This window comes from Eublepharis macularius, chromosome 16, assembly GCF_028583425.1.
Source record: "Eublepharis macularius isolate TG4126 chromosome 16, MPM_Emac_v1.0, whole genome shotgun sequence".
NCBI lineage: Eukaryota > Metazoa > Chordata > Lepidosauria > Squamata > Eublepharidae > Eublepharis > Eublepharis macularius.
Window position 1 is genome coordinate 15,981,523 of NC_072805.1, and position 26,391 is coordinate 16,007,913.

General features: G+C 45.0%; 1 protein-coding gene across 4 annotated transcripts in view; it reads right to left on the reverse strand.

The window, feature by feature from the left end:
• Positions 1–4,642: 4,642 nt before the first annotated feature.
• LOC129344076 (fatty acyl-CoA hydrolase precursor, medium chain-like) overlaps positions 4,643–26,391 on the reverse strand; it is a 28,102-nt gene continuing 6,353 nt past the window's right edge. Inside the window, exons 1-14 of one of the 4 annotated variants that reach the window (XM_055000570.1) lie at positions 24,269–24,358; positions 23,272–23,565; positions 22,622–22,766; positions 20,379–20,512; positions 19,124–19,277; positions 18,526–18,630; positions 14,798–14,902; positions 11,551–11,586; positions 9,208–9,348; positions 9,024–9,104; positions 8,524–8,671; positions 7,287–7,418; positions 5,964–6,036; positions 4,643–5,120 (exon numbers count right to left, since the gene is read on the reverse strand). In XM_055000570.1, coding sequence (XP_054856545.1) covers positions 4,943–5,120; positions 5,964–6,036; positions 7,287–7,418; positions 8,524–8,671; positions 9,024–9,104; positions 9,208–9,348; positions 11,551–11,586; positions 14,798–14,902; positions 18,526–18,630; positions 19,124–19,277; positions 20,379–20,512; positions 22,622–22,766; positions 23,272–23,294 — 1,455 coding nt within the window. In that variant the 5' untranslated portion in view covers positions 23,295–23,565; positions 24,269–24,358 and the 3' untranslated portion in view covers positions 4,643–4,942. Of the gene's footprint in view, positions 5,121–5,963; positions 6,037–7,286; positions 7,419–8,523; positions 8,672–9,023; positions 9,105–9,207; positions 9,349–11,550; positions 11,587–14,797; positions 14,903–18,525; positions 18,631–19,123; positions 19,278–20,378; positions 20,513–21,637; positions 22,767–23,271; positions 24,474–26,391 lie in introns of those variants that run through there. The other 3 variants (XM_055000569.1, XM_055000568.1, XM_055000571.1) reach the window with 3 other exon arrangements.

Genomic DNA, 26,391 nt, shown 5'->3' on the forward strand with positions numbered 1-26,391 from the left:
CATGCTCCATCCGTGATCTTTATGCTTCTGTCACAGGGCTTTGGCCCTGGGTGGACTCCCTTACCAGGTCAGGTATCTGGAACTCCATGATTCAGCCGTATTCCTATACTCAAACCCTTTCCTAAATGGGTTTAGACCTGAGTAACTCTGTTTAGGATTGCACTGTTAAGCATATAGATGCAGCTCCAAATACCCCTCCTACCTATACTGTGAACCTGCTCTTTCATGAGCAGCATAACCTCTTCTATGGCAAGCTGTGAGCCAGTTCCTTGATTGGCACCTCCACCAACCAACAGTACCTCAGACTTACCTGGCGTCCCAGTTGATTGGCCCCAATCCATCCCATTGCTACCTCCGGGTGCCAGTTCCGACATTCACTGCATCTTCTGACTCTGATTTAAAGGAAAGAAAGGGCCGCCTGTTGTCCCCATGTTGGTGGCATTTTACCCCATTAACTCCAGAAGACCTCTCCCAGTGCTTTCCAGAGGAGGTTTAGCTGCAGGGCAGAAAATATGAACCTTGTAGAACTCTGAAACATAAACGGCCATGGGGCCAACATTCCTTTTAAAAAGCTGGATTGTACAACATGGAAGATGGTGTGATGAATTGCCTCACAATCCCTTAAACAGCTTATTGTTGATTGTGTTTCAGATCATTCTAATTCTAACAACAACAACAACAACAATAATACCATCTCATTTTGGCGTTAACTAGGGTTGCCAGTAGGGTTGCCTGCCTCCAGGAAGTAGCTGGAGATCTCCCGGTATTACAGTGGATTTCCAGGTCACAGACATCAGTTCCCCTGCAGAAATTGGCAGCTTTGGAGGGTGGAGTCTATGGCATTATACCCTGCTGAGGTCTCTCCCCTCTCCAAACTCCACCCTGTCCAATAATGTTCTCACGCTGGCTATGAGAGCACTCCCACGCTCCGTATGGAGCCAATTTGTCCCATTTGGGGTCAAAACGGCAGTCTGTGCAGTCAAGAAGGCAAGCTATAAAAAATAACCCCTGTGTGAAAACGCCCTAACTCTTTGAGTGGGGAGTGTTCCTCTTGGAATATTGACAGGAGACCTGATATGAAAAGTTTATTAATTAAAAAAACATCCCTACGCAAAAATGATGTGGCCATTTATCGCCCAGTCTCTAACCTGCCCTTTCTGGGCAAAGCGATGGAAAGAGCAGTAGCTGACCAACTCCAGATCTTCTTGTTTAATTCTAGTGCTCTGGACCCTTTCCAGTCTGGATTCAGATCAGGGAAAGGGACAGAGACGGCACTAGTAGCACTGGTGGATGATCTCTGTCTGAATATAGACAAAGGTCGTGCCTCCTCATTGCTCCTCCTGGATCTGTCTTCGGCCTTTGACACAGTAGACCATGCCACAGTAGAGATAGAAGTGGGCATCAAAGGATGGGCCTTGGACTGGTTTAAATTGTTTCTCATGGAATGGACTCAAAGGGTTGCCGTTGGAGATCAGCTATCTCCAGAACGGGAACTGTCTTGTAGGGTTCCGCAGGGCGCAATCTTATCTCCCATGTTATTCAACCTCTGCGTAAAACTTTTAGGAGAACTCATTCGTAGCTATGGAGTTGGATGTCATCAATATGTAGATGATATTGGAATGCAGTAGAAATCTTGGATCGCTTCCTGACAGCTGTGGTGAAATGGCTGAAAACAAACAAATTGAAACTGAACCCAGACAAGATGGAAGTGATGCTTGTTGGGAAGGCAGAGATCTTCAAGGACATTGTACTCTCCACTTTTGATGGTGTTCGTCTGACCCTTGCAGACTCAATTAAGAGCCTAGGGGTTATATTGGACCCAGTGCTACTATTAGAAAAACAAGTTAAGACAGCTGCAAAAAATGTTTTCACCAACTTTACTCTAGCCTGGAAGATGGCTTCTTACTTCTACATGACTGACCTAGCCACCTGGATCCATGCTATGGTAACATCAAGGCTTGACTATTGTAATGCACTATACATAGGTCTCCTGTCTAAGTTAACTAGGATACTCCAATCGGTGCAAAATGCTGCAGTTTGACTGTTATCAGGAGCTAGAAAGAGCGTGAACATCACTCTCATCCTGCAATCACTCCCCTGGCTACCTATCAGTTACTGCGCTCAGTTCAAGGTATTGCTTATCACATAAAACTCTTCATAGCCTATGTCCAGCATACCTACGGGATCGCCTCCTTCCCTATGTTCTTCCACAGCAGCTTCACTCCTCTGAACAGGGTCTCCTGCATGCGCCGCCCTGTACATGGGCAAAATCAACAGCAGCTGATACATGAGCATTCTCTGTGGTGGCTCGTACTCTGTGGAATGGCCGCCTGAGGAGGTCAGGACGGAGAGCCCCCCCTCTCCTAGCTTTTCAAAAATGATGCAAAACAGAATTATTCAAAAAGGCTTTTTACATAGATAGGAGGACTGTATTGTAGGGAGGATATCTCAGATATATCGCTAATGAATTAGGGACCATATACTTCATCATCATGTTGCCTTACATACTATCTGTTGCCTTAAGTATGTGCTCCTATGTGCTACCTGTGCTTCAAGTATGATCTTACTGGGTCAATCATAGGATGGCTTAAGCTCTGTTTCAGCATTTCTTCAACTCTGTATAGGATTCTTGCTAATGCTATATCTTTGCGAACTTGTTTTGATTTACCCTATGGCATTGTTTAGGAAAATTTCCTGGATATTGGCTGTACTAATCTTGCACTGTGTAATCCACCTTGAGTCTCAGTAAGAAAGGCTGATTATAAATGACATAAATAAATGCATTAAAATGTGCCATTTTGACTGGTGGAGCATGGATATCTCCAATCTAAACCTTATTTTTCCTCTGCTGCTTATAACAACGAGTGAAAGCTGAAGAGGGGGTTGGAGAGAGGTGTTTATTGAATGTTCACCTTTGGCCGATTTTGAAATCTCTCCATAAGCAAACTTGATAGGAACCAAACGGGTCAGCACGTAGAGAGGTGGATCAATGCTGTTCATAAAAGTGTATGAATTTAGTCTCTGTTATTTAACACCACTACCACCTCCACCCTGAACAATTAAAAAATGAGTTTAACGTCATGATTCAAAATTGCATTTCAAAAGCAGGTCAGGTATTGTTTGCCTCTTGGTGTACATTAATTATTTGTCCTTAGTTATTACAGCATCTGCATCCCACTTTCCCTATCATCCATGGAAGCTCACAGCATGCATCAAATAAGCAAGGAGGAGAGAAACCGGGCTAGCTTCATTGATGCCCCACACCAGTCTGCTCTGTCCTCCCTCCACCGAAGGTGCTGTGATCTTCGAGGACGAGAACTGAAACTCACTGGGGGCAGTCAGATCACAACACCAGGGTTTTCAGATCTCATCTGGAAACCAATTTTAGATGTTTTAAATGCCAAAGAAGTAATTCCCGCCACGCAACAAAGTTAAAATGCTCATTTATTGTAATTCTCGGGTTTTTAACAATTTGCCAAGAGTGGTTTTGATAATGTTTTTTATGGTTTAGTTTTCATCCCTTTCTTGTTTGTACAGTATGGTTTTATCATTTCTTGTATTAAATTTGGATAAATATATTAAAAAAACAAAAAAGGTCACAACGCCATGAGGGTTTACAACTCTCTTCCTCCCTCCCTGGCTCTCTGTATCTACTCTCTACTGTATTGCATTATACCCTGCAAAACTCCCCTTCTTTCCTGAACTCTGCACTCTCCCATCTTCCCAGCCCAAATCATCAGAAAAACTCCAACTGAGAGATGACAACTCAGCCCCACAGTGAGGGTCTTCCTCGGCCAGGCAACACCTGTCCCTGTTACAGACACAGGCACCGGGCACAGCCACTTACCCCTTCAAGAGAGCCAGCTTGGTGTAGCGGTTAAGAGTGCTGAGACTCTAATCTGGAGAACTAGGTTTGATTTCCCACTCTTTCGCTTGAATTCAGCTGGGTAACCTTGGGTCAGTCACAGCTCTCTCAGAGCTCTCTCAGCCCCACCCACCTCACAGGGTGATTGTTGTGGGGATAATAATGACATACTTTGTAAACTGTTCTGAGTGGGTGTTAAGTTGCCCGGAAGGGCGGAACATAAATTGAATGTTGTTATGTTATAAGAGGTGTTCAGTTTGGCATGTGGGGGAAGCTTATTGTGAGGTCTAGCCCCCACTTATCCTCAAGCCCTGCCTTCTCTTCCTCCCTGCCTCTTTACTGCCACATTGAGTTCCACTCACTGCCAGCCAGTACAGGTAGTCCCTCTCAGTTCTTTGGCATCCTTCCACTGCCAGCCATTCCAGCCTACATTCCATTCGCTGCCCCCTCAGCAGTCCTATATGGGAGTTCCACAAACCCTCATCTAACTCAAGCTTGGACTGACCTTCCTCTTCCCTAAGGTAAAACTTCTCCTCTCTAAGCCTATGTTGCTGAATCTTGGGCTGGGAAGCCTTCAGAAACATGGTTGAGATTTAGCTTCAGATTGGCCAGGGATCCTGGAGGTTTTTTGCTTTCCTCTGGACATAGAGCAGGGGTCTCTAAGGGAGTTAAGGAGGGTGATAGCTGTGAATAACAACAACATTCGATTATACCGCCCTTCAGGACAACTTAATGCCCACTCAGAGCAGTTTACAAAGTATGCCATTATTATCCCCACAACAAAACACCCTGTGAGGTGGGTGGGGCTGAGAGAGCTCCAGAGAACAGTGACTAGCCCAAGGTCACCCAGCTGGCTTCAAGTGGAGGAGTGGGGATGTCCTGTGTTGTTCAGGTGGCTGGACTAGATGACCCTTGGGATCCCATCCAGCTCTATGTTTCTATGTTTCCGTGAACAGTTAACAATATTTGATGAGTCGATTGACCAACATTGCAACCCAAGATAAAAGTTCTCTGAAACAATAAACAAATTAATTTAACTTTTCAATAGCAAAATGGCCTCTCGACACCACGGAGGGCTTATAACTCTGTGCGTGCTCTTCTGCTTTCAGCTATTTTTTCAGGCAAGGTCTTGGTCCAGAAGGCAACTTGCTTCTCTTTCAGCTTCTTTGACACCTTTTGCTTCAAGCCGATTTCCAGATATTGTTCTTTCTGGTCGTACTTGGGCCACGCTGTCAGGCCGTCTCCATTAGGGTTCCTAGAAGCATTCAAAATGGAGAATTAGTTTGCTCTTTAATTCATCTTGGCCTTTAAAGCTGCACTCTGAGGGAAAAGAAGCAAGGGCTGCCGTAAAATAAAAAATAAATGACAGTGGATTCTTCACAGGGGGCTTGAGCCCAGCTTTCTCCCAGCTTCGCACTTGGCAAAGCAGATGCAATGCCTCCAACTTGCAGAACGGTTTGTTTTAGAAGCGAGCTGAATGGCAGGCCCTGCTGCTTTACAACTGTGGTATCTCTTTTCACCATAGCTGATTCCTACCCAGGAGCTGAAATTTGCTATGCAAAGTGCTTTTGAAAATGCCAGTGACTGGACCACTTATGAGCTCCGTTGAGGAAGACAAGCATGAAAACGTGGACCTGCCTGATACTGAATCAGACCCTCCGTCCATCAAGGTCAGTCTTGTCTTCTCAGACTGGCAGAGGCTCTGCAGGGTCTCAGGATGAAGTTTTCACATCACCCACCACTTGATTCTTTTAACTGGACATGACGGGGATTGAACCGGGGACCCTCTGAGCAGATGCCAGGCAGATGTTCTGCCACTCAGCCTCAGGGCCTCCTGGAATGCTGCTCTGCTTTCCAAATGCATCCCAAAGAAAAAGGTAGGACTCCCATTCCATTGGAGAGGCTAAGATCTGTGGCTTGGGGTGGAACCCAAAGTGATGCAAATGGAAGGATGATGAGAAAAGGGCAGGAGGCCAGTCCAGAAGTTTCGATCTGCCTGCTGCAGATTCCATTGCATGAAAAAACATCAGCATCCATTATAGCTGACCTTTTTTTCACTTTACATTGCCTTGCTTTGCCACCATAACAATGTTCTTACCCAGTGCGAGCAAAGTTAGCCCAGTATTTCATGATTATTTTGCTCAGGTTTCTCTCTTCTTCATTAGCATTATCTGCAAAGCAAGGCATAAAACAATAGCATTAGCAAAAGTTAGAAGATTTATGCCTGGTTTTTAAATGAAGTCATTGCACAAGCAATCAAAATGGTGATTGTGAGAGCTGAAACGGAAATTGCTTTGAAGGACAGACCAGATGGGTCTACGCACCAAGATGGGGAGCATTTCTAAAATTAACATGTTACCTAGAATACTATTTGTATACAGTCATAGGGAATAATATCCCATTATCTGTTTCTTATAGTGTAATCTTAAACAGAGTTGCCCCCTTCTAAGCCCATTGAAATCAAAGGGCTTGCTGTAATCCCTTTCTTAAAAGATTGCAGAAAGCAGGCTTTGAATTTCTTCTGGGGGACCTCCTATAATCTCTTCATCTGTACTTAGCATCTTTTTAATGAAAACTAGGAATTCAAACAACCAAAAAGATAGATTGTTACATGTGATATGTCAGTTGCACATTAAAACATCAAGCCAAAAAGCCCTCCAGAGGTATAATGAACAGTCTCTGCAAGGGACAGGTGTAGAGAAAATGGCGCCAAACTGAGCAGGGAGGTCTGGACTGTCCTACCCATTTGGAAGCCACCCTGGCTTTGCTACATTTTTTCTCAAATCATCGCAGCAAAGCGGTTTTGAGAAAGATTGCAGAAAATACGGAGAAAATCTGGGAAGTACAGAGAAGCACCACAATGCTGTGGGGAAGACGGGAGGCCTACTACCCAATAGCATCATAGGTGGAGTCATGCATGTCTGTCTGTCTTCATGTATGTGACCATAGAACTTTCAGGATGAGAAAGCAAAAACCCAAATTGCCACCATTCAGCAGAAACTTGATGGATACAAGCCAATTTTATCCCTGTGCTGCATACACCATGTATAATATAAATATGTATTAAAACATTTCCTTCTTTTATTCCTCTGTACAAATTAAAATAGCCCTTTTCCATGAATTGTTCTAAGTTGCAAATCAGAGTGTTTTCTGTCCAGGCCCCTTGTAAGATCTGGAAACTGAAGCACCTACAACAGTGGATTTGGGAAGCTTGCTGTCTGCTGGAGTTTATCCTGCCCTTCTGCAAGGTGGCAGAAATGGCCATCATTCTTATGTTTATCCTCAAAACCAACTTAGGCTGAGAGAGAGAGAGAGACTGGCCTGGGGACATCTAGTGAGCTTCATGGCAGGGCAGAGATTTGATTCAACCGCAGGCCCTCCCAGTCTATAATGCTCTAATCACTACATCATGCTAACTCACCTTCCAAGAAGGGCATTCCGAAGACAAAGGCAATTTCATCACCATGATCCGCTTTCACAAAGTCCGGCTTAAGAGCTTCGTACCAACTTGGACGATGCTGGAATTCGTACACATAGGTTGGGTATCCAGCATCTGAAGGAAAGAGGAAGATTTCATCATGGCAGCTGGATTATACCCAAACAAGGCACGGGCTGATTCCTATTTATTTCCTCCCCCTTTCCCTTCCTTTCTGGGACTCCTTGTTCCTCACCCAAACAGCAAACACCCTCTGTAAACTTTCCTCTCAATTTTATTTTAGGTTGATAGTCTGTATTATTTTTACTTTAAGGCACCTCAGGCAGGTCTCTGGAGAGGCATCAGATTCTCAAAATACTTAAATACTTGCACTTCCCAAAACCTGGGTCTCCCCATCTGACTCTGCCACTGCCTCTGCCCTCTCCTTTGGATATCTCTGCATCTCCCATCGCCTGAAGACTGCCATGGTGACCTTCTGCTTTCCAAATTGTTCCACTACCAGGCCCCAACCTCAGCCCCGTCTCACTGAGGGAAATACTTGGGAGCTATTGTTTTATTTTGGTTTTAACTGGAATTTTTTTAACTACTGTAAGCCACCTTGAACCATGTGGAAAGGTGGGCTATAAATGTTTCAATAAACAAAGAAACAAACAAACAACTTCTCAACAGGACTTTGCTCACCTCAGCAGCTCTCAGTTGCAGTCCTATATTCTTTCTTCCCCTGAATTTCTAATTCAGCCTGCCTGGCTTATCTTGCTCCTCATTGACTTCAACCTCACCTTTCCCCTTGGTGATTACAACATTCTTGTTGATCAGCCATCTGGTCCACCAGCTTCCCCCTCTCCTAACCTCTGAGCCCCACTTTTGGACTCCCACACAAATGGCCTCTGCCCCCAAAGCAGCTTACAACATCATTCTTCCACCTCCATTTTATCCTCTCAACAACTCAGTAAGTAGGTGAGAGAGAGTTTGACTGGGCCCAGGTGACCCAACAAGCTTGACTGTATCAGACAATGGGTGATTCTGTATTGGATCCCAATCCTACCACCAGCTTTCCTCCTCAATTGTTGCTTGAAGAGCAGATTCCATGCTGAGCAGCTGGACCTCAGGGTCTCATCTTGGCGGGGTGGTGGTATATCTATGAGCCAGTCTTTCCACCATTGTTCTCTTGGAGATCTCATGAGACCCATTTCTAATCCAATCTATTGCAACAGAAACTCACCTCTGTGGAATCTCGCTGTTTGAATGCTAGGAGCCACGAAGACCACATCTCCAAACAAGTCAAGAAGTTGGTCCCGCAGTTGTATGGGGTCCTCAATATCCTTCAGATATTCATCGAGAATGATGTGAGCATATTCGGGGGCAACAGTCTATCACGTGCAAATGAAAAATCAGGGAGCGTCATTGGCCTCCTGTTATCTTGGGAGGATTGCTTCTGCTAGGGCTGACAGTATAAGTGAACTATGATCCCTTTCTGCTGAAAAGCCTGGCATTTCTTTCCCTGTGCCCACTTCGTGTGGGTGCCCCAGGTGGTAGCCAGTGCATCACAACCCAGATTTTGGGGGGAGGAGGGGTACCTCCTTTTACACTCTGAGCAACCACTGGGTCACCATAACAGATCTTCAGTAGTCCCTCCCACCCCTTTCCCCCCTAATTATTTTTTTAAAACAAAGTAAAAGTCCTGTTACAAATGTAAAATTGACCTGAGGATTCCTTTCTCACCGTGAATTGTTCTGAGCCACGAATCACAGTATTTACTGTTGCTCTGTCTAGGCCTCTTGTGAAATCTGGATACTGGAGAATCTAAAAGAATAAATTTGGGATGTGAAGAGTGCAAGAGGCATAGAGTGTCTCAAAAGGCAAACAGGCTTAAGGGTGTGCATTAAAAACAAGAGAAATGTCTTACACTCGGAACGATCCATCCGTACTCATGGTTATTGACCCCAATCACGAAGGGTACATTATTGATTTTTTTCTCTGCTAGAAGCAACTTGGGTGACTTGGGAAAAAACACACCATCAACAACTGCCGGGAAAAACACAACGTGCTGGAATAGAAAAGGAGGGAAAGTTAAGAATGTCAGAGTAGCACCCGAGTTGATATTTATTTATTTTAATGTCACATCTCCAGAATCTGCTTTATGTCAGAACAGCTGGTCCAGATAATGCCAGCAAAGCCAAAGTGACCCAGATTCCCAAGCACCTAGCCCCTAATGTCCCAACACAATCCCAGCCTTCAAGTTCAGTGGGTGGCTAGGAGACTGGTTGCCCCACCAGCTCTCTGCAGCCCACAGAAGGGAGGGCTTTGCAGGCTGTCCAAAGCGCAACCTGAGTCAGCCGTGGCAAGAGAGCCCACTATCCAGGAAGCAAGGGAAAGGACCTGTGCCCCATCCAAAATGTCCAGAAAAAGGCAAGACTTTTGCTGCACAACGGAGCCGTCACAAACATTGGAGCAGATCCTACCCAGATCCTACCACACCAATCAGCAACGTTCAGAGTCTTCTTCCAGCCTAAGGAGACTTTCTACAACTTAAGTGGCTCTTCTGTTAGAGGAAGAGGCTTTTAAGTTGGAGGAAGGCTCCTTGGTGGATGGTTGGATCCACCCCAGCGAAAAGAAGATGAGGCGCGTCTTTTGTGCCCTGTTTGCCCTTGGAGCTTGGAAGGGCTTTGTGGGGCTCCAGGAAGTTTGCCAGGCACCAAGCCAGTTCAACGCAGCTGTGACACATCCTTCAAGTTTCTCAGTCCTGCGTCTCACCTTTAAGCTGACAGCCAAGCTACAAGTGACGCCTGACACAAGTTGGACACTTGTCAGCTTCCCTAAAGTTTTGATGGGAAATGTAGGCATCCTGGTCTTGCAGCTTGGGTCTCCATTTAATTGAAGTTTACAGAGCGGCAGTCTATGGGAGGGAGAACATGCAGTCGGGAGGGGAATGTAAATGTCAGGCTCTAACCAGGCACCCCCCCTTCCCCTCCGCTATGTGTGGGTTCTGTAAACTTCAATTAAATGGTCCCGCAGCTGTAAGAACAGGATGCCTACATTTCCCATCAAAACTTGTGGGAAGCTGACAAGTGTCCAACTCATGTCAGGCATCACTTGTAGCTTGGCTCTGAGTTGGCCACTTGCCTGCCCACTTTTAGGTTGTTCCCATGTGCATCTTCCTCATCTAACTCACTGTCTCCTAAACGCTTCTCTTTCAAACAGAAAATAACTCTCTTTCCTCTGGTGCATCCAATTGTGTCCAGAAGCTCTGCAGCTGAAGACCCAACCCCCAATGCAAGATAGGTAAGTCCATATAAAGGGTAAATCCCAAAGTCCAATCTATTGCAACAGTTTTAATACTTGGTTCTTTTCTTTTTACTAGGTTGATATGAGTAGAACATCGCAGGAAACTCTATCGTGCGTCTCAGCAGCAGAATAGCAAAGCTCTGGACGGTTGGCAACAAGCCTGCCGGCTTATAGTTTAGCTCGTTTAGCTGCCGCGTTCTACTCATTTCAACCTAGTAAAAAGAAAAGAACAAAGTATTAAAACTGTTGCAATAGATTGGACTTTGGGATTTACCCTTTATATGGACTTACCTATCTTGCATTGGTTTACTATCATCTTGAATGAATGTAATTTGTTATCCTGATTGAATGTAATTATTGGTATTATTATGACTGCACTTTATCACTTCACATTTGAGCACTTGCACTTTAATAGTAAGAATAACCATATTTAAATTAATTTCTTGTATCGTTTTTGGTCTCTCTGGGAGTTTCCCTCTGAGTTAGGTGCCTACTGATTCAGAGACCTCCCCTTTTGGTTTAATTAACTTTCAGGAAGGACCTGAAGATCTCCTGGAGCTACAACAGTTCTCCAGCTGATAGAGATCAGTTCCCCTGAAAGAAATGGCTGCTTTGGAGGATGGGCTCTATGGCATTACACCCCACTTAGCTCTCTCCCTTCCCTCCCCTCCCCTCCCCAAACATGCCCTCTCCAGGCTCCATCCCCAAATATCCAGGAATTTTCCAACCCAGGGCTGGCAAGCTTTACATTATCTGCTTGACCAAGTTCACGACTGCGCTTGACAGCTACCACAGTCATCAGCGCCGTCCAAAACCGAATGCATCTTTTAATGAGATTATTTTCTTGTCTTTAGTTCATTTCCTCAAGCAATCTTTTTTCCATATTGCTTTAGGAGACAGCTGTCTGGAGAAGCGATCCATGGAAGGTCATGGACAGGCCACAGGTCAGCAAAGAGGTACTTACTTTTTCATCTTCTTCCAGATGGACAGTAGTAAAATCCTGTAATTGCAAGAGAAACCACAACAGGGGATTCATTTGTACACTTATGGACACAGACCTCTCAGAATTCTCCTGCACAAGCCCCACAGGAACAACAGAAGCTGCACAAAGAGCATCATGGTCTAGAGGAGAAAGTCCATCTCTAATAAGTATCTGCATTCTGATAAGCATCTAAGGGACCCGAGAATTCCTTTGAGTACCATTTGAATGACATAGATCATCGAAGCGCAGAGCCCTTGAATGCTTAAATATGTCCCATTCTCAAGGCTGCTCATTAATAATAATAATAGCAGCAGTAGTAGAAGTAACAACAACAACAGTGTGTCTATATACCACCATTCTGGACAGATTAGTATCACACTCAGTGCAGTGAAGTCAGTGTAATGATTACCCCCACAATACAGCTGGGGAGCTGGGGCTGAGAGGAGTGGCTTACCCAAGGCCACCTGCAGAGCTCATGGCGGTAGTGAGAGCCCAACCAGCAGAGTGCTGTTTCACATCCCAACCACTTACCCACCCACTATGCTGCAATAGCTCTACTCTATGCTGATTGCAACTGTAAGTCACCTACATTCAACATAAATAACTTCAAAGTTATTTGCTACTTCTGTTTGTTGGGATGTGGGGTCCTTTGCCTAACTCCTGGTCATTCACCTGGGAGTAATAAGCTGGGCTTCCCAAGGGCACAGCCCTTCCGTTACAGGCTCCACAGATGTGCATGCATAGGCAAGGTAGTCCAATGCGCTCAAGGGGAGGAGCCGTCCTCCACCTCACATACTGGTCATTCACTTGGGCTGTAATGACCTTGGCTGCGGGGCATGGCCGTTCCAGTATAGGCTCAGGCAGATTTGCACACATAAGCATGGTGGCCTCATGAGCTGTAGGGGAGGAGCGGCCTCCGTTTCATGTTCGGGTCATTCACTTGGGTAGTATGACCTTGTCTCACAGGGCATGGCCCTTTCCTTACAGGCTCACACAGGCTTGCAGCACCCAGGCAAGTAGTGGCCTGATAGTTTGAGGGGAGGTGTGGTCCTCTGCCTCGCGTTATGGTCATTCACCGCGTGGTAATGACCTTGGTTTGCTGGACATGACCTTGGCTGCAAGGCATGGCCCTTTCGTTACAGGCTCACACAGACTTGCAATGCATAGGCAAGTAGTGCCTGGTGTGTTGATGACTGGTCCATAATGCTTCCGTGTCAGTGCGGTGGGAAGCTTGGGACTCGTTAGCCCTTGAGAGGGCTAGACAAAAGGCTAACGGAGCCATAGAGAAAGCTTTCGGGGATGGTATGGGCCTTTATTTGCCACACCTCCACATACTAGGTTGAATTTGCCAACCTCTACCGAGGTAATGGGGTTTACCTGGTCACTACGGGCAAAGACATCTTCCTCAGCAGGCAATAAAAATTTTTATGGAGGATTTGCGGCAAGGGTTCCAGTTAGCCTTAGGCTACCAGTGGGGTTGCTAGGGCCTAAGCAGAGGCTCGGCCCTGGCGTTGGCAGGTTTGAGTTTGAGATAGGGTGCGGGCCGGTGAGCTCCCTTGGTGCTTCCCTATTGGTGGGAAGAGGGGCCTGCCTGAAGGGCTGGTACTGCTTTGATGGCTGCCAGCTGCAGGGGCAGGCTGCCTTTGGGAACCCCCACATGCAAGTCCTTCCCTCACTGCTGTACAGCTGAGGTGTTCAGGAGCTTGAAAGGGGGGTGACCAAATTGCCTGGCCAGCTGGGTCCACACCATCCATGGATGGGTCACACCCGGGGCTTCGGGGGTCGCCCAGACAGGTCAAGGCGGCAGTCCAGGGTGCACCCTGTGGCTTGACCTGTACCGCTTTAGGCCCTTGCCACTGTTCTGGCTTGTTCTATTTGTATGAAGTTAATAAAGTGGCCGTTATATCCAGATTTGGTGTCTGTCTCTTCATTCCGACTAGGGTGGCAATTTGTTTTTGCTGCATAGCTAACCCTGCCTTACCTGTTTTTATTAATTTTTACATGTTTCTGGACTGTGACCATGGAAATAAATGACTTGCTAACAGAAATCTCCGAACGTATCTAGCTAAAGACTATGTTATTTTCTAGCCATCATAACAAAGTGTATTTGTTTAGTTTGTTTGTATTAATAATTCTATCCCTTACAAGTTAAGACAAGGACATGGCCCAAAGTGGCATCCAATCTTGAAGTCCCCCACCACCCCCAAAATGCAGTAACGTTTACCACAAAGTGCAGGGATGTGCAGAGCTCTGCTGCATTGCCAAGTACAGAACTTAGTTGAAGTGCAAGCTGAAGGCACCTGCAGAGCTCTGCATTGATGCAAGCTGCTAGCAACTGCAGAGCTATTTGGCAGGGCAAACTGGTGGCAGCTACACAGCTGTGCAGTGCTGCAAAGTCCAAGCATCATCCTAAGTGCCAATACGCAGGTCAAATGTGAGTTGGACCTCAGAGGAGAACTGAACTGTGCTGCACAGTTCAACCCAAAACAACATGAACTAAATTATTGCACAGTTCAGATCCAAAATCCAGTGTTTCCTGTTGGCATTCCTTCCAGTGACAGTAGGCAGTCTACATCAAGCGTGTCCTTCAGATACTGGGAAAGGAGTGTATGGAGCAGTCCTAACCCATTATGAAACCAGAGGCAACATGAATGACCAATTACATAACCTTCCTTGTATGTATGACAATGCCCTTACTACTTTTCCTTAACCTTAGGAAAAAATGGTGCTTTTGTGCCTCCATCAAACTGGTTATTAAACTGTATAAACACATGAGATCCAGTCTGGTGTGCTGGTTTGAGCATCAGACTAGGATCTGGGAGACCCAGGTTCGAGTGGTGCTGTGGAAGCTCGCTGGGTGATCTTGGGCCAGTGACATGCTCTCAGCCTACCCTACCTCACAGGTTGTAGTGATGACAGAATGGAGAAAGAAAGAATATTATTCTCCACTGAGAACAGAGAACACTATTCTCCATTGGGGAGAACAGTGGAGTTTAGAGTAAATCAAATAAATAAATAATGACATCATAATACTCTTCATCACCCTGCCTCCATTTGCCAATGATGTGGAGCAGGGAAAGAATACATGATGACATCACAAGAAAGACTGGATATTACCCCATGTGATGTGGGAGGGGAACTTGACACTGAGCACCTTTTTTGGCATCAGGCCTGTGTCATTTATAACATGCACTCCATACGAAAGACTGCCAGATTGGAATATATTTACCATCTTGAGGGTGGTCTGCAAAATTTCATCTTCTGTCTTCCCTTTGAGACAACGAACCATCTCGCTGGAGCTTGACGTTTCACAGCCAGCGGATTCAGTGATTTTCTGCAGTCAAGAGAAAGGTATTTGTCAACATTTTCATGTTGTATTTTTGCTCCTGGAATGTCCTGAGTTAACGATTGATTATATTGTATTCACTTGCAGTACGTAATCCACCTTGCATTTCAGTGAGATAGGCGGACTATAAGCATCATCATCATCATCATCATCACCAATGTGCTTCAAGTGTCCCTTCATCCTTCAGAAACTTTTCTTTCCAAATATTTTTATTTTTCAAATAAATAGGGGTACAGAAAAAGGGGGGGGGGTTAAAACAGTTTAAAATGCACATTGCAAGGACTATCGAAATATAGTAATAATATGGTAATTGTAAAGGTAATTATATTACTTTTTTATGGTAACTGTATGACATATAAAATATAAATTTTAGATATTCAGCTTACTCATAATACTCAACAATATTTCCTCTCTTCATCTTAATAAATCTCACGATTAGATCAATAGATGTTTAATGAATTAAATATATTAGTTCATTTAAAATGAAAAAACCATTTAGTATTAACTATCAGCTATTAAATATTTGAAGCACTTAGCAATGTATTAATCCTTAAATAGTTTTAAAACCATTACAAACACACACACACACACAATATTTTTTACTTCGAAGAAGCTAGCAAGGTATTTTCAAGTTATTTTCAAAAATTATAACAATAAAACTTAGCTTACATCACAACTTAATGATAAGTAAAATATATCGTTAAATATTTATAATACTAAATTCATTGATTACATCAGTCAACTAATATATATAAACTCTAATTAGACCAGGGCCGTTTCCACACAGCTCCCCGCTGCTCGTAACAACCCGGAATATCGTGAAGAAAATGCGGAAGATCGCATTTTCTCGCATGAGATTTGCACGATGTCACATGATGTCGCGCAAATCTCACGCGAGAAAATGTGATCTTCTGCGGTTTTTTCGCGATATTCTGGGTTGTTACGAGCAGCAGGGAGCCATGTGGAAACGGCCCATATCACAATCTTAAAAAAAATCAACTCAATAACTTCAGCAAATCAGAAGCAATAGAAAAATCTGTATCACTCCCATCTTCATCTGTAATATTTATAATAATTCTCCCATTTCCTTTCAAATTCCTTGATTGGTCTCCTGTTTATATAGTTCGTTAGCTTAGCAAATTCCACATTCTGCCATTTTATCTTTCAGTCTTCAATAGTTGGACATTTTTCCACTTTTCACTTCTGAACAGTTCGTGTAAGGTTCTTTCGATGCTATCTAGCAAAATTCCTAACAGCACAGTCTCAGGTTTCATAGCAAAATCAATTTTTAATATCTTCTGAATCTCATCATGTATGTCTTCACAGATTTTTTTTTGTCTTTTTACTCATCCACCACATGTGATAAAAGGTATCTTCTGCTTCTTTGCACTTCCATCGCGTCCTTATATACTTCTTATCCATTTTTTCAATATCCTTTGGGGTAATGTACCATTGGTAGAACATCTTATACCACTTTCCCCTTAATTCTTGACTTCTTGTAAAATTTATGCCTTTTATCCATAAGCTTTCTCATTGTTGAAATGTTATCCCTTCTTCGAAATTCTGAATCCATTTAAGCATACACATTTTAACTCGTTCTGTTTTCGTGTCATATTGAAGTACAAGTTTATAAATTTGTCCTAACATTTGGTTTTTCTTTTGAATACTAATCTTTTCGAAATCAGTTATGCCTCCTATTCGACCTTTATAAGCATGAGCAGCTTCTATGGGATGCATTGTTTCTTAGGAAGGAATGCCAGCACCCACAGCTACTGGCTTGGGCTGGTGACACAAAATTGTAGGTGGCCATGATCGGTAGTATACATTGTTAGCAGAGTTGCACAGTAGTGTGTGTGAGCCTGACAGCAGAGTGTGGGCAGAGGAAGAAACTTACACTTGAGCCTGGTTAAGGCTTTAGAAGTGAAAGATCTTTATTACAAGAACTCCACCGAGGATAAGAAAGGAGTAGCAATATGATTCTATTCTATCAATCTAGACTAGGATGTCGAGATATGCAGGATAGGCATCCTGCCTTCATGGCTGGCAAGATGGAGACAGAAATGAGGAGAGGAAGGTGGGATGCAAGAAGGCAGAAGGCAGCCCTAAGAGTATCAGTCTGTACTTCAAAGGAATAGCTCCAGACCAGAGAGAGAAAGGATGGAAAAATCCTGACCCTTCCATTTCCTTGGGTCTAAGAGTAGAAATACATATTGCGAAGTACCTGAAGACGCTCAAGTGCAGGATTTTATGTGCAGTACTCAATTCACGTGCAGGCTGTTCTTGCTCAGTGTACATGTATGCCACTTTCACAGGAGCCCCCTTTGTGTGATTGCATCTGCAAGTACGGAGGTAAAGGTAAAGGTAAAGGTGGTCCCCTGTGCGAGAACCAAGTCATTACTGACCCATGGGGGAAGTCACATCATGACGTTTTCTTGGTAGACTTTTTGTTATGGAGTGGTTTGCCATTGCCTTCCCCAGTCATCTACACTTTACCTCCAGGAAACTGGGTACTCATTTTACCAACCTCGGAAGGATGGAAGGCTGAGTCAACCTTGAGCTGGTTACTTGAACCGGCTTCCGCCAGGATCGAACTCAGGTCATGAGTAGAGCTTGGGCTGCAGTACTGCAGCTTACCACTCTGCGCCACGTGTAGAATGCCAATCCAGCTCTGTTTTTGCCACAAGAACAAGTACTGTATGTTCTTTTGATTTGCCGATTTGCATTTCTTTAAGGTGTGAAAAAGTGTCAAGATCTGTATTTCAATTAATGGAGGTGGGAGGTGGGGGAACAGCTGAGGAGAAACTGATATCAAACACATGAATGTATTCATGCAGAGCAAATTAAAATGTAACTGAGCAAGAAAGTGCATGGAAAGTTGGAGGGAGGGGACATGTGAAATGAGGTTCACTTGAGCGTCCCTAGCTACTTAATAATGTGTACCTTATAATGTACCTTAATAATGTCTACCTTAAGTAGTCTGTCTCTGTATCCTGAGACTAGGGTCAGCATAAAGTCTTTCACCCTGACACACACTGTATGTGGGTCCTGTGTGCTTATGGTATGCCTATGATTCTTTCTGTTTCCTTCTTCCTATGATGTACCTACTATTACAGAAGAAAGGTGGCAAGCTGTCTTTCTTTGCTAGGAAAGACCCTTAGCCCAAGGATTCCCTAGAACGCGCTAGTAACCAACTGCCACCACTCAGGGTTCTTCTAAAACTATCTAGAGTCTATATTCTAGAGTCTATATTCTATTCGATATCCGTATGAAATGCATGGCAGAGGAAGGAAGATGTGGAAATCAATAGGCTTAGCCCAGCAGTAGACAAACATGAACGTCTGGCATTTCCTTAGCATCTCAAAAGCCGACCAATACTATTCAGATTATGTACTTAATATTGCCTATTTCTGCTTTTCAAACCACAGGCAAAATTAGGCAAAAAGAAGCCTGTTTCCCTACAATTCTGGTGAAAGTATCCCTTGTGCCCTGGAGCATCTCCACCACACTCCCCACCTTTGAGTAACCTGTAATGCCTACAGGCTCTTCTCACCACCTTCTGGTGCTGACAGGTGCCTTCAATTTCAGTTCTAGCACTCCCTTCAAAAACCTACCTTAGCTAGCTCTGCAGGATGAAAGTCTAGGAGAACATCAATGATGGCCACACCACTTTCAGAGATGGCTTTATGGAACAATCCTTTTGCCAGTGGAGATAAGACCTGAGAAGAGAAGGAAAGCTGAAATATCAGTGATGGCCTTTCTTCCACTATCTCTATTTTCATTGCCCAGTGATTGCAAAGCTCCTCAAGGGTTCCTCAGTGAGAAGATCTGCAGTGGAGGACACATTTCCTTGAAAGACAGACAGCATTACTAACTTCTCTGCAATGCACATCCAAGTGGAAGAGGAGAGTGCTGGATATATTTTAGGTGGCACCCTTGGCTAATGGAGCCAATAATTAGGCTCACAGGCCCGGGTAATGTCCCTCTTCCCCAATGTCTACAATCGTCTGCCATTCCCTCGAAAAAGAAGGGTTGGAATCCATCACTTCTGCATTCAACCAGGTTAACGTGATCTCTCAAGTCCATGGACACATCTAGGAAACATGCCAAGGGCTTCTCAAAACAAATGCTTGCTCTTCTTCCTAGCACTGATAAACTGAGGATGATTCAAATCTTTTTTAAAAAAAGATTTAGTAATCATCAATAACCTACCAGAGCAGAAGCGCTGATTCCACCTGCAGATTCACCAAATACAGTAACAGATCCTGGATCACCTCCAAATGCTGCAATGTTCTCTTGGATCCACTGGAGAGCTGCCACTTGGTCGAGAAAGCCCCAGTTTCCACGAGCTGTTGCGTCACCAGAACTGGAAGGGAGGAGAAGCTCAAGAGAGACATACTCAGCTATTGGAAAGTTGATGGTAAAAGACTGGATCCAAATGTACCAAGCCAAAAAAGGTATTCCTTTAACCTTCTCAACGAGGTTCTGACAAAGGAAAACTGGCATGCTTTCATTTAGTTAAAATATGTGAATGTTGAAAATTGCCCATTGCCTAACTTACTGTTTACCCTCTGAAACCAATGGTACCAGAGCCAAAGGCAGCTGGCACTTTCAAAAAGAGAATAAAACTTTTTAGTGAAAGTATACTGGATGAATCGGTGGGATCTTAGAAAACCAGAAAGGCAAGAAAAGCTTTTGATAGCACTGAACGGCTTCTTAGAATTTTTTTCCAAAAAAGGAAATGATAAAGGTGAACAGTTACCACTAATCCACATGTGAACCATGTACAGGTTTATACCTGCACATTAAAACAGTCGTGCAAGATGCTCCTGTGCATATTTATTACTTATTGTGAGACCTCATATGTGCCTTGGCCTAATGAAGACTCCTATCTACCAGTGCCTGGGCAGCAGAAATGTTCTGTGTTATTCATCAACCAATTATCAGTAATGTCAAGCTGTATATTTTTAGCGTTGCAAATTGGCTTCCTTATGCTGTTCTGAATGCTGACATAGTTTGGTTCTCTAATGAGAAAAGTTGCAGACCCCTGATTTTTAGCACCCCTCCTGGATGCTGGCAAGGCACCCCCTGACCATCTCTGCCGCCTGCCTATCCACGAACAGAAGATGCAGGAGCCCTCCCAGGCTCTGTGGGGAAACACTGTCCCCACCATCAACCACAGGAACCACAGGAAGCAAGGGAGCTGGAGGAGAAGGATGCATAAGTAGGCAGTTGTGGTAGGAAACACAGGGGGATGGGAAGAGGGGTGTGGCAGCAGGCAGGGGAGGGTCTCAAGAACTTTCTCCCTGGGGCTTCCAGGTACTCTCTGCCCAGAGCCCCACAAAATCTGGAACCAGTCTTGGTTGTCCTCATGGCTAGTGAAGGCTAAAGTGAGCCAGTCCAGTTAGACTACAGGGATGGGGTATATTGTGTTAAGCTTTGAAATGTTTGGTGCAGAAGGTTTTACCTAAAAAAGCCAAGGATGCCCAGCCGGTATTGAATCGCTACAACGACCACGTCTTCAGAAGCAGCTAACACCGACCCATCATATGTGGAGGCTGCACCCAACAATAACCCCCCTCCATGAATCCAAACCATTACCTAGAAACAAAAATAATAATAAAAAAGGTTATTTGCTCATACATTGTTCTCTAAACAAGCATCCTCCGAAAGGGTCAGAATGCATTCCGCACATGGGAACCCGCTCCTACCAGGATCCTCCCGCACAGGAAAAAAAAGATCTTCCCTTCAAACAGAAGGTTTCTGTGGTGATTTTCCACAGGATTATATTTCTTGCCAGTTGCTTCAGTCATAAACCACAATGGCTTCCTCAGTTAGCAAAACTTATGCTTTATGACTAAAGCTATTGATGGTAAATATATTCTTGTGGGAAAACAGGAGGAAAGGCTTTTCCTTATCAGATGGGCAAGTTTTCCCTGAGTAAAGTTAGCAACTGGAATATGAGGAGTAAGGGTCAAACTAAACATGCAGTTTTTTAAAGAGTTGGGTCTGGGGAACCGGGTTCCCCGCAGCCCCACAGCAGCTGTGGGGAATGGCTGTTAAAAATAAAGGAGAGCCCAAATGGCTTCATAATCCACTGCAGGGGGGGGAAGCTCTTCCCTCCCCATGTAATCTGTTTCCAGAGCGCTGGAGCAGCAAAACAAGAGACCTCCCCTATTTTGGAAAACGGCTTGAGGGGGGAGGGAAGAGCCCCCCTCCCCCTGAAGTGGTGTCCTAAGGCCGTTTGGGCTCTCCTTTATTTTTAAACACCCATCTCCCAGAGCTGCCAGGGAACCCAAGTTGGGTCTGGGGAACCCTGATCCAGCTCTTCAAAAATGTGCATTTTTAGTTTGACCCTCGGTCATTTCTGGAGCTTTTCTTCTGCAAATATTCTTCCCTTTTTCTAGTCCCAATCACTGATAATAGAAAGATTTCTGGTTGAAATTAGGCACCACTTCCAGATGCAAAGGAAGTGACATCTATGTATCTGATGGTAACATCATTATGACGCTGGTGAGCGTGCGCACAGGCCAACGAGTCACTGTTTCCTCCTTTATTTTTTCCCTGCCTGCCAGGTAAGACATGGTGGGGATGTTCACTGGGGGAATGGCAGTCCTGACAAAGAGGTAGTGTTGTATAATGGTTAGAGTGTTGGGTCGAATCTACACTTCTTTTTTGTTTCCACATCTTTTCCGCAAGTGGTGCGCTGTTCATGCAGATACTCACATGTTTTCCCATTCCGCGTGTTCCCCGCCATCACCACGCCACAATTGCGCCTTCCTTCCAAACCATGTGATAGTGGCGGAAATCCATTTTCTCCCTGCCTTTTTTTTGTGCACAGTGCAGAAAGGTCGGTATACCAGTAAACCAACTGTAGAGCAGTGGTTTGCGCAGGAAAAGAAACAGTCACCGGAGCATGTGCATGTCACACAGGGACCATTTCCCTACTGTGTCCCGCCATTTTTAAGAGCGCGAGGAGCCAAGCTGAGCAATCCTGTATTTCCCGCAACGATTGTCTCCCGCAGGTGCGGAAAACAAATATATTCCTGAAAGCTTAGGATGCAGGTGGGATATTCTACCACGTGCGAAGGACAGAATGCATCATCTCGTGGTGTCGCGTGGCTGTGCTGCGAAGCATGCCAACCACAATCTAAGCCATCATCACAAATATCACACTCTGAGCATTCATGTTGTTAACTACTAAAAGCAGAAAACCACTCTGAGCAGCAGAATTTCCAGACAATGCTTTTAATGTGACAATCTAATTTCAAATTTGCCCGCCATACCAACCCGCCAATTGTTAGAAAGTGGTCTGTGACGAGCAAAAAATGAGCCAATCAAAGATGAGGGGGAGGGTACATTGCCATTTCTTAAAAGTCGGAATATCGGTATACCGGAAAATTGACATTTTTTTTTTTTTAAAAAAGGGAAGTGACGTGCACCATCAATTCTGACGGCGGAGGATGGAACCGCCCACTGCAACGCTTTACTCAGTGGCGTGTAGTGAAATGATTGCGCCATGAAGACACACTGGAAGGGTGAATGTGATGATGCACAGCATGGTAGCAGAATGAACCCGATTGCCACGACTGCGCAAGATAAGCAGATGGTGAGTGAGTGTGGATTCGGTCTTGGACTAGGCTCATGGGGGAGAAAGGGGGAATGTAGACAAATAAATGCCGTCCCTAGATTAGCAACATCTGTGCTTACCGGTAACTTGGGTTTTGTAACTGAACGAGCCACTGTGTAGACATTTAAATACAAACAGTCCTCAGAAATAGTCAATGGAACATGTTCTTTGCTGGTTGTAAAAGCATCTGACTCAGATTGTACGATCACTGGATCCTGCAGGCACCTTAGCAAAGCAAAGCAAAACTCAGCCCAACTGAACAGATTAATGTGGTACAATTGGAACAGAAGGTTTCCTCATAACCATCTCTAATAAACTGATAAAGGCAATTTCAGCAGCATAAGACACCACTGTATGGATAATAGGAACTAAAGTATTCCGTAAGTGGGAGGCATGGAGGGAAGCCATTTTGAGGCAAACCAGCAAGAAAATGGAATCCTAGAGTGGCAGCCATTTTGAGATCAGCTGAAGGAAGAGTGGGTATTATGTTTGCTAGTTTCACTCTTCAGCCTCTTGCTGCATCGAGGTATGAAGTTTGCATCAGCAAATGATGCCAATCTCTAAGTAACCTTCCCCCATCCCCAGAGATGAACCAGATCTCTCTCGTACCAAATCTCAGGGGGCCGGGATGATATTCCAAGTCCAAGACCACGTTATTAAAGTTGCAAAAACATGGCCAGACCAGCCAAAAACTGGCTGGATGGCAACCTTATATGTCCAATTGCCATACCCAATAGACACGAAGCAAGACATCTGTCAGACATTAGCCAGTCCCTGGTGGCCCAGCCTTACGGTTGCCAACTTTGGGTTGGAAAATTCCTGGAGACTTGGGGGTAGAAGCTGGAGAGGGCAGGGTTTGGGAAGAGTTCAGCAGGGACACGATGCCATGGAGTCCGCTTTCCAAAGCAGCCATTTTCCCCAATGGAACGGATCTCTGTAGTCTTGAGATAAGCTGTAATTCTGGGAGATCTCCAGGCCCCACGTGGAGTTTGGCAACCCTACTTAATGATTACACGTTTTCATGCTGTAAAATAATTGCAATTTGTGTGAAAGGCTTGATTGGGTCAACACATGTTCCCACTATGACAAAGGGTGTAACAACCACAGGTGTGAGGCGAGTTAACATCTTGCTTCCCCTTGAAAGGGTTAAATGTGTAAAATAATGAGCTCTTTTTTTTCTTTTTTTTTGCAGTTGCATCATTTAAGGGCTTCGGCCTAGCTAGCTTCTTACCAGCTCAAGGTTGAAGCAGTTGGCTTCTCAAAAGAACATCTCATAAGCTCTCCCATGGGTGGCGCAGTGATGTCACCTCGTCAGCTCCAGGGTGTGCATGTGTGAAAAAGGAACGCATGCCTGACACGAAGTAAGTGCCAGGTTCCCTACCTTGCTGGCGGGAGGGGAGAGGGACCTGGCAGCCCTACTGATCTGGTCTACCAGACATGCTCTGGGATATCCAGGAGAGCAAGGGAGGCCTGATTTGGATTGGGTGTATATATAGGGCAGGGAGAAGGGGCCCTCACTGCTTCCACCCTCACTGTTTCTCCCTCCTGAAACAAGACCCACGGAGCTGCTGTTTGCTCCATTGGGGGATCTTATATATATAGTTTATATAAGTTTCCCCAGTAGGACAAATGATTCCCTGTGGAGTTTTCAAGCCTTCTAACATTCCTGTGAAAGTGCACGGTTCTTTCTTGGAGGGACCTTGAAAGATCCTACTGTTGGGACTCACATGGGTGGGTAGGATGTTGCATCTCTGAGACTGCTCCATGGTTCAGCCGGTGCCGGTGGGGCAAACCGCAAATGTCCCACCGGTGGCTTGGCATAGGGAATTCCAAGGAAAACATCCACATCTTTTTTTAGAGCACTGATTTTGATCTGCTGGCCCCGGAGCCTCCCATATTTGGTAAGCACTTCTGGAGGAGCAGAATCACGGCCTGTGCAACAAACATGAAACAGATATCAGTGTATGAGCCAGAGAATTCTACACAGGGCAGAATTTCCTGCAGACAAAATGTGGAATTCTGATACCAGAAGCAGGGCTGGACATGTCTCAAGGTAAATCTGGCAACTGTTCAGCGCAGTTGTGGCATCATGTGGTGCAAGAAAGCATAAACCCAGCACAATTTCTCCTTCTGTGCATTTTCTGCTTCATTGATAATGACTAGCACAGCGAAGAAGCACTTTTAATGCAATTTTTTAAATACAGAACAAATATCTCTTAATTATATATGGAACAACTAATGCCTCTGTCTTGAGAGAAGGGATTAGACATTAGGAATAAATAAGCAAGGAACCTGCAAGTAATTGCGTTTTTGGAGGGGGTAGGGTTGCCAGTCCTCCGGTGATGGTGGGAGATCCCCCGCTCCCACCCTCCACCTCCCGCCCCTGCTTACCTGGCCAGCGGAGGAGATATGGGCCTCCCGAGAGTGCTCTCCCGGGCAGCCCAGCATGTTCCCATGGGCCCAACCTGGCCTTATTCAGGCCCCTGGATTGGGCCTGAATAAGCTTGGAGCACGGGAGTGCTCCCGTGCTCTGTAGTGGCTTGTTCTGGGCAGATTCGAGCCCAAATTGGGCTGCTGCGAAGCACCCCCTCACCCAACAGTGGGCCATTTTGGTCTGGAAAAGCCCAAATCTGGCCTGAATCAGGCTCGATTCGGCCTTCTTATGGAGCATGTGAGCACTCCCGGGGGCGGCCACAGGCCACAATGATGATGAAGTGATGTCATCATACGGGCCAGGGAGCATGCACACACTTTGCATGTGCACAACAGACAACAGGGCAGGTCAGTGCTGAGTCCCCCACCTCCCGCTGGGAGGACCTAGCAACTCTGGGGGGGGGGTCACTTCATTTCCCTCGTATCCCTTCCCCACAGTATGTTCTCTTTTTCTCCTCCTGTCAACCCACATATTCTTTCTTTTCCCTGCTTCCTTCTCTTCTTCCCACTCACCAATCAACGTTTCTTTTATCTGCTCTCTTTATCTTCAGTTTTATTTATTATTTGCTTCATTAATATCCTGTTTTTCTCCCCAGTGGACACCCAAAGCAGCTTTCATGGTTCTCCTTTCCTTTATTTTATCCTCACAACAACCTAGAGAGGTAGGTTAAACTGAGAGTGTCTGACTGGCCCAAGGTCACCCATTGAGCTTCCATGGCAGAGTGGGGATTCAAACCTGGTTTTCCCAGATTCTAGTCTGACACTTTAACCAACACACCGCACTGGACCTCAGGTTTCCCTCCTTCCATCTCCTGTTTGCCTCTCCAGGAGAAAAGTCTGCACAATTTGCATGGTACCAAGTTACCTGGTTGATGTTACTGACCTGGCTCTGGCGAGTCCTCCCTCCAAGGCAGAAGGGAAGAGAACAGGGGTGGCCTTTCAGGCCAAAAAAACCCCTGGAAAGGGCCCCATACCCACCCTTTTACTGATAAACTCAGGGCTGAAGCCTGGCAATATTGTTGTGGTTGCTTAGTAACCCCCACAATAGCCACTGAGATCTCCTTTCTTAAAGATATAGGCACTACTGCTGCTTTTGGGGAAAGGGTTAACCCATCAATTTTATTTAGATCTCATATTTTTCTGCAAACTTGGAGCTTTTCTTAGGTTTGTAGAAAGATACGTCTTTCCTGTTCATACTTCCACACTCTAGATTTAAGTATCCACAGATGGGGCCATGTCAAGAATTAGATATATTGATTGATGTGAGAGAATAGTGGTGCAAGTCCTCTTTGTTTTGGACCCCCCTAAGCTGTCACCTCAACCAGAAACCTGACTTTTAAAAAACTTATTTCCCAGACATTGAAAATAGTGTGTTTTTTGGTATGAGATCTTTAACCTGTCTATCACTGACAGAAGA